Source organism: Lissotriton vulgaris, chromosome 3_1 (genome assembly GCF_964263255.1).
Source record: "Lissotriton vulgaris chromosome 3_1, aLisVul1.2, whole genome shotgun sequence".
NCBI classification, from domain to species: Eukaryota; Metazoa; Chordata; class Amphibia; order Caudata; family Salamandridae; genus Lissotriton; species Lissotriton vulgaris.
This window is the reverse complement of record NC_141689.1, coordinates 1,029,913,472-1,029,926,065: the sequence shown is the minus strand read 5'-3', so window position 1 is coordinate 1,029,926,065 and position 12,594 is coordinate 1,029,913,472. Positions and strand designations below refer to the sequence as shown.

Genomic DNA, 12,594 nt, shown 5'->3' with positions numbered 1-12,594 from the left:
TTTATAGGAGGATACAGAGGTAACAACAGCAAAGGTAAGGTCAAAGGTTCCACACCATGTAATTCCGCCTCCCCCTACAAGCAGTGACTTGCCTACACTTCCCCCGATTATTTAACACCTGTCGGAGGGACGTCTTCTACAATTCCTCCCCATTTGGCAATCTATTACCACAGACAAATGGGTGTTAGGAATTATCCAACATAGTTATTGTCTGGAGCTTACCAACAATGCTCCAAACATTCCACCAAGCTCTCACAAAATGTCACCAGAACATTTATACCTACTCCAACAACAGGTCCAATCTGTCTTGTCCAAAAGAGCCTTAGAGCCTGAACCATTACAATATTAAGAGACAGGCGTGTACTCCCTGTATTTTCTAGTTCCCAAAAAGGACGGCTCCTTGAGACCTATTCTAGACCTCAGAACTAAACCGCTACATACTATCAGAGCATTTTCACATGGTGACACTTCAACAAGTGCTCCCGCTTCTAAAGCACAGCGATTTAATGTCTACACTAGACTTAAAGGATGTATATTTCCACATTCCAATCCATCCCACTCATCGTAAATACCTCAGGTTTATGATAGCGGGTCATCATTACCAATTCAAAGTACTACCGTTTGGTGTCACCAGTGCTCCCAGGGTATTTACCAAAGGCCTGGCACTAGTCGCAGCACATCTGAGAAGACAGCACATCCACTTCTTCAATATTTGGACGACTAGCTCATCAAAGCCAGCACTTACCAAATGTGTCTCCAACACACTCAAACCACCATTCACTTACTTCACCAACTAGGGTTAACAGTAAATTGGTTGAAGTCTCTTCTACAGTAAACACAAACCTATCTAGGAGCCACCATAGACGCTCAAAAAGCTCTAGCCTCTCCCAAAACAGCAAGGATTCACAATATTCAGTCCCTTTTCACTCAGTTTCAGCCCCACCAATCATTACCAGCAAGAGTATTTATGCAACTGCTAGGGATGATGGCGTCTTGCATCATAATTGTTCCCTATGCAAGACTTCACATGCTTACCTTTCAAGAATGCTTAGTAAGTCAGTGGAACCAGTCGCAGGATCAGTTGACCAATCTAGTGTTGGTAGATATCCGCACTCATCGTTCTCTGCACTGGTGGAACCCACAGAATGTTTACAAAGGGCGGCCCTTTCTCGACCCTGTTCCACAGACAGTGAGTGTTAACCACAGACCCATTGCTCACTGGTTGGGGCGCTCACCTACAAAGTCACACAATTCAAGTATTATGGAGTCTACAGTACAAGAGTCTCCATATAAATCACCTGGAGCTACTAGCAGTGTTTCTAGCGCTCAAAGCTTTTCAGATTGACCTAATAGGCAAAGCTGTCCTAGTTCTCACAGACAATGTGACTGCTATGTACTATATACAGAAACAGGTGAGGACACACTCTCTCCAACTGCCATGCCTAGCACAAGCCATTTGGAAATGGGCTATACATCACAAAATGTATCTCCTGGCAAAACATCTTCTGGGAGTAAACAATCAGATTGCAGACCTTCTGACAGCAAATCCACGAGTGGGAACTTCATCCCAGATTCTCCTTCCCTCCTTGAGGAATAGGGATTTCCTCACATAGACCTGTTCGCCTCAGTTCAAAACGCAAAATGTCCAAGCTTCGCCTCCAGGTTCCCACACCCGCTTCCCAAAGGCAATGCGCTATGGATGAACTGGTCAGGGATATTTGCCTACGCTTTCCCGCCTCTCCCACTCATTCCGTTGGTAGTTGGGAAGCTCATACAAACATCCCTCAAACTGATTCTCATAGCTCCCACATGGGCATGTCAACCTTAGTTCACCATATCAACAACAAGCGAGGGAAGCAGGGAAGCAATACCAACAAAACACAAAGAAACCTCTCCTAGAAAATTATTTGTCTTTAGGTAATATATCCATCAGTTTCTTTATATTAACATTGTCCCACACCAGAGCAATTATTAAAAAAACATATCACTTTATTATTTTTTGTCCATCAGTCATGACTTCTTTCATAAAAATATATACAATATAATTCAATAAAAAACACATACCATGCAGCTCCCAAACAACCTCAAGCAACCAAGCATCCTCACAGGCAGCCACACCACCAAATACAACAAAATCATATACAAATATGACAAATTACAGTACAAAATTACAAAGAACAAAGACAAATTAGATGAAAACAAAAAGCGCCGACGCGCATTTCGGAAAGGACAAGTATCCACAGATCCTTCGGCAGGGCACAAGGAACATATGAACAATTTCTTCAAAGGCGTAGAATTCCTCAATATTCACAAAATCAGTCCAAAGTGTGGGTACATAGACAAGGCCTTCGAAAGTAATACATATGGCTTTGTAATATCTTCTGTGGGGACAATGAAACAATGTAAATGTACAATATACTGAATAAAAGTTAATAATGCTGCTGAAAGAACCATCACCAAAATATATGTGACAAATGTCCACCTAAATATAAAATAAAGAAAGTTGCCATAAAGAGAAAAGGCTGATCTAATGTGCAAAAAGGGGAGAGACAAGAATAGAAGATAAACAGAAAGACACAGTCCACCTGTGACGAGCAAGGAAAAGTAAGGCAAATGCAGAAATAGTCTAGAAAGTATTCCCAAGATTGAACCACAGAGGGACCTACCAAGCAGTCCACAGTGAAGCAACACTTCACTGCGTCCGGAATGCAGCTGGTAGAGACCCAACTCAATGTAAAGGCAAAATATGCCTAAAAAAGGCAAGGATAAAGAAAACACACACAATTGTCCTGAACAATTATACACAAGTGTTGGATAAGACAATCATCATAATCTCGCTCTAAGGCAGGTATCAAAACTCGAAGTGCCAGTAAACCTTGTCACAAGGAAGGTTCATAGGCCAGGGGGAGAGATAATTACAAGAAAAACCCCAAAGATACTTAAAGCCCAAGCCATCAACGAGGCAATGCTATAAAAAAGGCGTAAAAGGACTAGAGTGGAGACAACCTAGGAAGAACTACAGGAAGGGGCAACCATAGTTTAACTTACCCTCCAGGTCTAGATCCCTCGAGCACGGTTGACCAAAGGTTGACTGGACTGAAAAGAACGGATGACTGTAGGGGAATACAAGAACGGGGGGAACAGAAAAGAAAAAAGTAAATATATATAAGAACTGAGTACATATACGTAGGCAGCGAACACCCTGTAAAAAGAATGATAAAGAGAAAATAACGGAACAAGTAACTAACCTACAGTAAACCATGGGGTCGCACACTGCTCCACCCATCAGCGGGTTCGCCGCTGCCATCCATGGACACGTGTTTCTGGGTTGTTACCCTTCATCAGCAGGGAATAGCTGTACGTATGGGGTTGCTGTGTAGGCTGCCAAAAGTGTTCTCAGGTCTGGTACCTCTCCACGGCGCGCAGGTGCGTGATCCCGAGCTCGTCAGCTCAACCGGCTCAAGGGAGCCTTAATAAATAGTAATCCATGGGGTCGCACACTGCTCCACCCACCAGCGGGTTTGCCCCTGCCATCCCTGGACAAGTGTTTCTGGGTCATTACCCTTCATCAGCAGGGAATAGGCGTATGTATGGGGTTGCTGTGTAGGCTGCCAAAAGTGTTCTCATGTCTGGTACCTCTCCACGGCGCGCAGGTGCGGGATCCCGAGCTCGTTGGCTCAACCGGCTCAAGGGAGCTGTAATAAACAGTAATCCATGGGGTTGCACTTTGCTCCACCCACCAGCGGGTTCGCCCCTGCCATCCCTGGACATGTGTTTCTGGGTCGTTACCCTTCATCAGCAGGGAATAGGCGTACGTATGGGGTTGGTGTGTAGGCTGCCAAAAGTGTTCTCAGGTATGGTACCTCTCCACGGCGCACAGGTGCGTGATCCCAAGCTCGTCAGCTCAACCGGCTCAAGGGAGCCTTAATAAACAGTAATCAACGGGGTCGCATACTGCTCCACCCACCAGAGGGTTCATCCCTGCCATCAACTAACCTACCTCAATAAGGGTGGAATACAATATAATTGCAATTGTCTGTGCTAGAATATAAGAGTCCTCCTTCTGGTAAAGCAGAATAGATCAAGGGTGTCCCAATCTTACGTATTCCCTCCGGGGCAAACACGGGGGCTAAAAAGGCTAGAATGAAACGGAAGGTAAATAAGCCACAGATGACTAAACACATAACCCACGCGATCATATAAACCCAGTGGAATATCGCGGGCTAAAGAAATTGATGGATATATCACCTAAAGACTAATAATTTTCTAGGAGAGGTTTCTTTGTGTTTTGTTGGTATTGCAACCTTAGTTCACCACCCTGCTGGAGCTCTCAGTAGTTCCACACCCACAACTGCATCTCAACCCCAGTCTCCTCATTCAGAGCCATGAAGAAATCAGTCATCCAAATCCCAAAGAACTCAACTTAGCGATTTGGCTCCTGAAGTCATAGAGTTTGGTTATTTACAATTACCACCAGACTGTATGAATTTCCTAAAGGAGGCTATAAAACCTACTACTAGGGCATATTATGCAGCAAAATGAAAACGATTTATTATCTACTGTAACAATAACAATATCAATCCCTTTGATGCTTCACTGCAAAACATCATCTGTTATCTCTTACACTTATAGCAATCTTGATTTGCATACACATCCATTCGATTGCATCTGGCAGCAGTAGCTGCATACTTACAAAACAGAAAGCACTTGTCTCTATTCAGGGTACCTGTGATTAAGGCCTTTATGGAAGGACTAAAGAAAGTAATACCATCAAGATTTCCACCTGCACCAGTATGGAATTTAAACATAGTCTTTACAAGGCTAATGGGTCCACCTTTTGAACCAATGCACAGGTGTTAATTACAGTTCCTCTCCTGGAAAGGTGCTTTTATTATTGCAATCACTTTCCTAAGGAGAGTTGGTGAACTCCAGGCACTAACTATACAAGAGCCTTTCTTTCAACTTAGGACAGAAAAGTGGTTCTTCGAACCAGTCCCAAATGTCTTCCTAAAGTGGTTTCTGCTTTACATATCAATCACTCAGTTGAGTTGCCTGTGTTTGTTCTTCAACCTGATTCTGTGGCAGAACGAGCTCTACACACACTAGATGTTAGAAGAGCTCTACTATATTGTGTAGAAAGAACAAAAGATTTTCGTAAGACAAAACAGCTTTATGTTGCTTTTTAGCTACCATACAAAGGCAATCCCATATCTAAATCAGGTATTGCAAGATTGGTTGTGCAATGTATCCAAACATGTTATGTGAAAGCAAAAAGAATCTTGACAGTACACCCTAGGGTCATTCGACCCGCACAATGTGTGCTGACGTCAGTTCTTCTTTTTTCCATGCCAGCAAGCGCAGATACGGGAAGAGCACGTACCCTTAGTAATTTTTTGACTAACTTTTTGGTCTTTTTGACTATCTTTTTTGAGTCGACTTCGACTCCTGGTGCCAGTAGGGATGCCCGGTTTCAAGCTGTGTGACGCCTGTCACCGACTGATGTCAGTTACGGGCCCCCACCGCCGGTGTCTTTTCCGCTTAGGGGCCGACCACGACGACAAATCATGCCCCGACTGTCGGGCCTTGACTTAGAAAGCTAGGCGGGAGCGGTCCTGCAAGCTTCTCGAGCTCCGGCAGTCGGCTATGCGCCGCTCGAGGTCCCGGTCGAGGATGGAGTCGAGGGACCGGTCTCGGAGCCGCAGCCATCACTGCTCTCGGGTTCCAAGTCCTCGCTCTCAGGTAAGTCGAGGCATGGCAAAAAAAAGTCGAAGAAGCGACATCACTCTTCTGACTCCCCTCGCTGGTCGCGTGACTCGGCCGAGGGTTCCGGTGGCACCACCCGCTCCGCTCCTCCGGAGCCGCATCCAGCTCCACACCCTCCGGTCCCTGGGCTTTATGCGACTTTGGGCGAGATTCGAGACTTCCTCGTGGCCATGAGGACTCTTCCCGCCGTCGAGGCCAGTCGGTGCGCCTTCGGGCCCCGCGGACAGGGCTGGGGGTCCTAGTATGCCGGCGTTGACTTTGATCCCAACGCCGCTGGACCCCTCGGATCCAGGCCTGGATCCCGGTCGACGCCAGTTGACCTCATGACTCCTCCGCTGGTGCCGACCCCCACGGTGCCGCTCCCGGCGCCGTCCTTGGACGACACCATCCCTGGACGACACCATCCCTGGTTTCAGCCCCTTCCGGGTCCGGCGTCAGAATGGCGCCGCTCGGCGCCGTCTCCGGCGTTGATGGGTGAGCACTTTGTCTATGACCCGGCTCCGTCATTTATGCCTGTTTATCAGGACACGGATGAAGGGGAGGACTTGGATGGGTCTGGGGACCCTCTGGCACAACAGTGCCAGTTAAGTCAGGATTGGGCAGATGAGCTGGGGGATGCCACTGGTCTTCACGCATCGCCTGACACTGGTTTTCTCTCTCCTCCTTCCGTGGCTACGGTGGAGGGGGCTACATATGCTGTAGTGTTGCGCAGGGCAGCCAAGGCCTTGGCTCTTGAGCTCTCTGCAGCGGCCGTGAGGACTAACCTCCTCACTGAGGTGCTTCAACTGCCAGTAAGCTCTTTGGGGCCTATGCTGCCGTTCAATGAGGCCCTCACGGACGATCTGATGGGCACTTGGTCCAGGCCCTCCACAGTGCCCCCTGTAGATCGGAACATGACCCAATGCCACCGCCCGGCTCCAGGCGACCCCTGCTTTCTGTCCAACAGAGAGTCTGGTTATCTAGACTTTCGGTCTGGATAAGTCCAACGCTACCATCCAGTCTCCAGGGTCTAGTGCAGCCAAGACCTAAGCCAAAGTCAGCATCTTGAACTTCTCCTTTCGGAGGAAACCGTTGACACTCCTGAGGTCCAAGATAGGGCTTAGGCCCTATCTTGGACTGACCCCAGAAAGGTGACTGACCCCAGAAAGGTGCTGAACCATGGTCAGCCGCATTGATCCTTTGTAACAATTAATTCTATGCAGCACATTCAAAGAGATGCTGGCATAATGGCAAACTAGTCAGTTTATCAACCGGGCTGGTCGTCGATAGGTGCCCCGTGTCAGACTCCTTACATATGACTGACTCACTCCCGCCTGTTTGGCCTTTCTGCAAATTACAGATCAGTTTATCTGCCAGTGTGGTCATGTGTTCATCTATGCACACTGCTGCTGGGTTTACAGCATGACGATGGAGCATACCACAGAGAGCTGTCTTAAAGTAGCACATCAGTGTCTCCACAAAAGGTGTTTCTCGCCATAAAAAAGTTCTTTGAGAGACAGTGATTATTCACCCGTTTCCTTCTAGCCTCCTTGCAGTGACGAAGCTACATCATTCTTGGCATAGATCAATGCTGACCTACAGGAACCCCAAAAGGAATCCTACAGAGTTGTGCACATCATGCTGCAATCAAAAGACATCTCCTGGGAGATGTAAAATATATGCCTTTATTTATCTGGGACAGGGCTTTGCTTTCTGAATGTAAGTGTCACCCCACCAATACGTACCACTTAATGATGGACCTTTCTATACTATGTATATAGCTAACCTCTAACACTCGAAAGATGTATTAAAACAATACAGAGATCAACATCTAATGCTATTTTGAGCAAACACCTCACCAATACCTGCATATCTAAGATCCTATTAGTTTACATGTTGGTAGCCTGTTCTATGGCGTAGATATGCTCGCTCAATGAAAAAAAGCATTGGCAAAGCCAATAGGCTTCTCCTATGTGAGATCTATTTGCCTTGTCGTTTTTTTAGCAATATTGTACAGCAGCGCTGGCTTCAGTGCAGCATGGCTAAAAGTCCAACTCTGTCAACACTGGCTGTCATACAGCTTTTTTCTTTACTTTGTCATGTTGCAACATGGCTAAGAAACATTGACAAAGCCAATTGATCTCACATAGGCAAGACCTATTGGCTTTGCCAGTGTTGGTTTATTTGTACCACCGTTGGCTTTTTGTATATGAGGATAAAACAAAAGCAACAACGATTCTTTGTTTTACTTTTTTTTTTATTGCCAACTGCATGACTATCCTTAATAACTGCACGTGCCGTTCCTCTTTGATCCACATTTGATGTCTGCTCTTTCTTCTCCTAAACGTATCTCTTGCCCGCCTGATAATATTTTTGTCTCCAGTGCTCTCTAAATAATTCTTAGGGTTTCCCCTTATTGATGGGGTTTTGAAAATCATGTCTTAGTGAATGTGTGCATCTTTGAGAAACATTTAGGAAACTAGCTTTATTTTTGCCAATATTATTAGGAGTTTGCATGTAAGTAATGTTGATCGGGCCAAAGTCTATCCATTCCTTTCAAGCTACAACTGGTTATGGTTCGTACTGCGTTACTGCACACTCTGTTCTAGGTTTATATTTTGCAGACCACTACTAATTTTCTCTGGTATGCCACTGCTGTTTTGTAGGGCTGAAGTTAGTTTATTGTTTTAAAGTAATGACCTGCTTCGTAACTGAGGAATATGTTCTAAGTTCCAGTACTCAAAAGTAATTTTACGAAAGGAACACCACCATTTGCAAAAGGAGCTGTAATTTACGAAAAACCTTGCAAATATTACCCTATAAAAGAATAGAATTTCTGTTTTTTTAATCCCTTGTGGAATGCTTCCTCCCAGATAAAGGTTTCAAATATTTTGCCTGTCTAGACATTGACACCTTGATGTCCAGCTTCACTGAATAGGATTCAACAGAGCAGCAGAGACTGCATGAGGTTTAATTTGTATCCAAGCCTGAAACTTGTTCATGACACCTTCTTTTCTCAGCAGGTTCATTCATTGACTTTGAAGATGTGTTCATTCGAGAAATGGAATACTGCGTGACACTTGATGGGTTTGCAGTGGTGTTTAACGATGGCCGAGTTGGTTTCATTACACCAGTATCCAGCCCGTTCACTGCTGAGGTACAACTTCTATTACTCGTTGTATGGCTTCCTTTAGTGTCATAGTAATGACTTGTTTTAAGTATTCCTGATTCTTTTCCGCACTGTAAACAAGAGGTGCCCATATTACCAAACTCTGATACACCTTTTATTGATCTTGAAGGCTGAGACTAACCTTTAATAAATTCAAATATTATTTTAATCAGCTGCTGTACGATATATGTGTTAATTGTAAATGCAGTCCCACTTTTATCTAAGCATTGCTCAGTTGATTTCTATTTTGTTCACATGTGCAGTCCCCTCTTCTTCTCCCTTCCATCTCTTGGCCTGCCTAATAGAAATAGAGGGTTTAGGATAAACGAAAGGCAGGACGGAGAAGAAACCCTCAACATTAATTTAATTCAGGGACTGTAATTCTCAGTTCTCAACCCACATCACTTTACTTTCATTCTGAGCCTCTTTGCTTGAAGAAGTATATTCTTATAAAGTAGAGAACGTACATTTTTCAACCTATCCTGAAACAAATTCTGATTTCTATTAAGCACACTGAAGCTCAGTTTTTCATATCTTGCATTGCCTATTTAAAGCCATCACCATTGACTGTCAGTACTTCTGACAGCAAGCAGTCTGAACACCAAACATACTGCTGCCTTTTCCAAAACCGCAGGAAGTGGGCAACATAAAATCAATAATTCGGACAACATTAAAACATCATGGCCAGAATATTTGAGATTACTCTTTAATTGAAGGGTGGCATGAGTCCATCTGAAATAGAACTAAGTATTCTTCAATGCCCCGTCTTCTCCTCCAGCAAGGACATCTCCTTCAGCCACACCACCGGACTCCACTGGACAGACCACAGCTGCGTCCACTTCAGCTTCAGTAGGACCACCACTCACCACCACCCGCAACAGGTTCCCCGCAGAAGCTGGAACAAGACCACCACCGACCAACTCACCACATCCCTGAACCAGAACCCTCCCGCCAGCTCAACAAACCCCAACCAAGCCGCCAACAACCTCACAAGGTGGATCACCAACTGCGCAGACTACCTCGCTCCTCTGAAGAACCCCCCCCGCCAGACCCGGCAGCAAGGAAGCATCCTGGTTCACCGACGAACTCAAGAGCTCCAAGAAGAACTGCCGGACCCTCGAGAAAGCCTGGCGCAGAGACCCGACTACAGACAACATGACCACCCTCAAGAACGCCACCCGAAAACACCACCAGCTGATCTACATCACCAAGAAAACCGCATTCAAGGAACAACTGGACAACAACGCCCACAACAGCAAGGAACTCTTCAACATCGTCAAAGAGCTCTCGAACCCCAGCGCCGGGAACAACGACATCACTCCCTCGCAAGACCTCTGCAACTCGCTCGCCTCGTTCTTCTACAGCAAGATCGCAGACATACACAACAGTCTCAGCACTCAGCTGACGCACCCTACGACCGAACCAACGCCCCCCACCACCACCCTGGGCGCCTGGACCCCGGTCAACACCGAAGACACGATCCGCACGATGAACTCCATCCACTCCGGATCACCAACCGACCCCTGCCCTCACCACATCTTCAACAAGGCCGACTCCGTCATCGCACCCCACCTCCGGGACATCATCAACGCCTCCTTCGACACCGCCACCTTCCCAGAGAGCTGGAAACACGCCGAACTCAGTGCCATACTGAAGAAACCATCAGCGGACCCTACCGACCTCAAGAACTACCGACCCATCTCGCTCCTTCCTTTTCCTGCCAAAGTCATCGAGAAGACCGTCAACAGACAGCTGGCCGCCTTCCTCGAGACGAACGGATCCCTCGACCACTCGCAGTCCGGCTTCCGGGCCAACCACAGCACCGAGACCGCCCTCATCGCAGCCACCGACGACATCCGAGCCCTGCTCGACAACGGGGAAACAGCGGCCCTCATCCTCCTGGACCTCTCTGCAGCGTTCGACACGGTCTGCCACCGCACCCTTGTGCAGCGCCTGAACAACATCGGAATCCAGGAGAAGGCACTGGAGTGGATCGTCTCCTTCCTCGCCGGAAGAACCCTGAGAGTCCACCTCCCCCCGTTCAGATCCGAGGCCACCGAAGTCATCTGCGGCGTACCACAAGGATCTTCCCTCAGCCCCACGCTGTTCAACATCTACATGAGCCCCCTCGCGGCCATCGCTCGCCAACACAACCTCAACATCATCTCCTATGCCGACGACACCCAGCTGATCCTCTCCCTCACCAACGACCCCGCAACCGCCAGAACCAACCTACACGAAGGGATGAAAGACATAGCCGAGTGGATGACGAACAGCCGCCTGAAACTGAACTCAGATAAGACGGAAGTCCTCATCCTGGGATCATCATGCTCCGCCTGGTAAGACTCCTGGTGGCCCCCTGCCCTGGGCAACGCACCCAAACCAACGGGCCACACACGCAACCTGGGCTTCATCCTGGATTCCTCCCTCTCGATGACCAGACAAGTCAACGCCGTCTCCTCGTCATGCTTCAACATCCTATGCATGCTTCGTAATATCTTCCGGTGGATCCCCACCGAAACCAGGAAGACGCTAATCCAGGCCCTTGTCACCAGCCGACTGGACTACGGCAATTCCCTCTACGCCGGAACCACAGCCAAACTACAGAAAAGACTCCAGCGCATCCAGAACGCCTCAGCATGACTCAACATGGACATCCCCCGACACAGACACATCACTGGACACTTGAGAGACCTGCACTGGCTCCCCGTTAGCAAGAGAATCACGTTCCGACTCCTCACCCACGCACACAAAGCTCTCCACAACCAAGGCCCCAGATACCTCAACGACCGCCTGACCTTCTACACTCCCACCTGCCAGCTTCGATCGACCAACCACGCCCTCGCCGCCGCTCCCCGCATCCGAAGAGCCACAACGGGAGGAAGATCCTTCTCCTACCTGGCGGCCAAGACGTGGAGCTCCCTCCCGATCCACCTCCGCCTGACCCAGGACCACCTCTCCTTCAGGAAGCAACTCAAGACCTGGCTGTTCGAGCAGTAGAGGACCCCCCTCCCCCAAGCGCCTTGAGACCCTCCGGGTGAGTAGCGCGCTATACAAATGCTTGATTGATTGATTGATTGATTGGTTGATTGATTGATTCAATAGCTAGGAAAATCTGCATTCTAGGGAAAGATGGGAGTCAAGAGCTGTGCTCTTTTAAACCATATGCCTCCATCCTATCTCTATGAGAGAGCTTACTGTAAAATATCTTAACCCTTAAACTCCAGACTCTCCTGAATGGTCAACCAGTGTGTTTTTTCAGGATATCCTTCATTTTTGCTGCTGGCAAGAATGCCTTATAGGCCTCAACTCCATGTCCTGAATGTTTCTCTAATCTGAATGTGTGTTTCTACGTCGGCTTCCTGCATCTCCCACATAGCCAGAGTCAGTGAAGATACTGGAGCAAATGTTTTCATGAAGGAGATGAAAATTAAATTATGATTTTTAGCTCGAAGCTCTCTCATTGGATCTTTTTACTATCACACAAAGTTTAGTATTTACATTGACACTTGGGTAAAAACACAGACATATCTGCCTTGGTTCTCTTGAAATATCAACCTTGAACCCCTTCTTAGGTGCGCTGCTCTCCTACGAGGGCCATAAGTCTGATGTCCAACACTCCTACAGGAAATCGGACATTTAGCTACACAGGCGGCCTTTCTAGAAAAAAAAGATGTTCATTC

The 12,594-nt window shown here is 47.2% G+C and overlaps 1 protein-coding gene across 2 annotated transcripts in view; it reads left to right on the top strand.

Annotated features, from left to right (window-relative positions):
- The window catches only part of RIC1 (RIC1 partner of RAB6A GEF complex), a 979,735-nt gene that overhangs the window by 514,304 nt on the left and 452,837 nt on the right, over window positions 1-12,594 (top strand). Inside the window, exon 6 of one of the 2 annotated variants that reach the window (XM_086961422.1) lies at window positions 8,766-8,899. In XM_086961422.1, coding sequence (XP_086817548.1) covers window positions 8,766-8,899 — 134 coding nt within the window. Of the gene's footprint in view, window positions 1-8,762; window positions 8,900-12,594 lie in introns of both variants that reach the window. The other variant, XM_086961421.1, reaches the window with a different exon arrangement.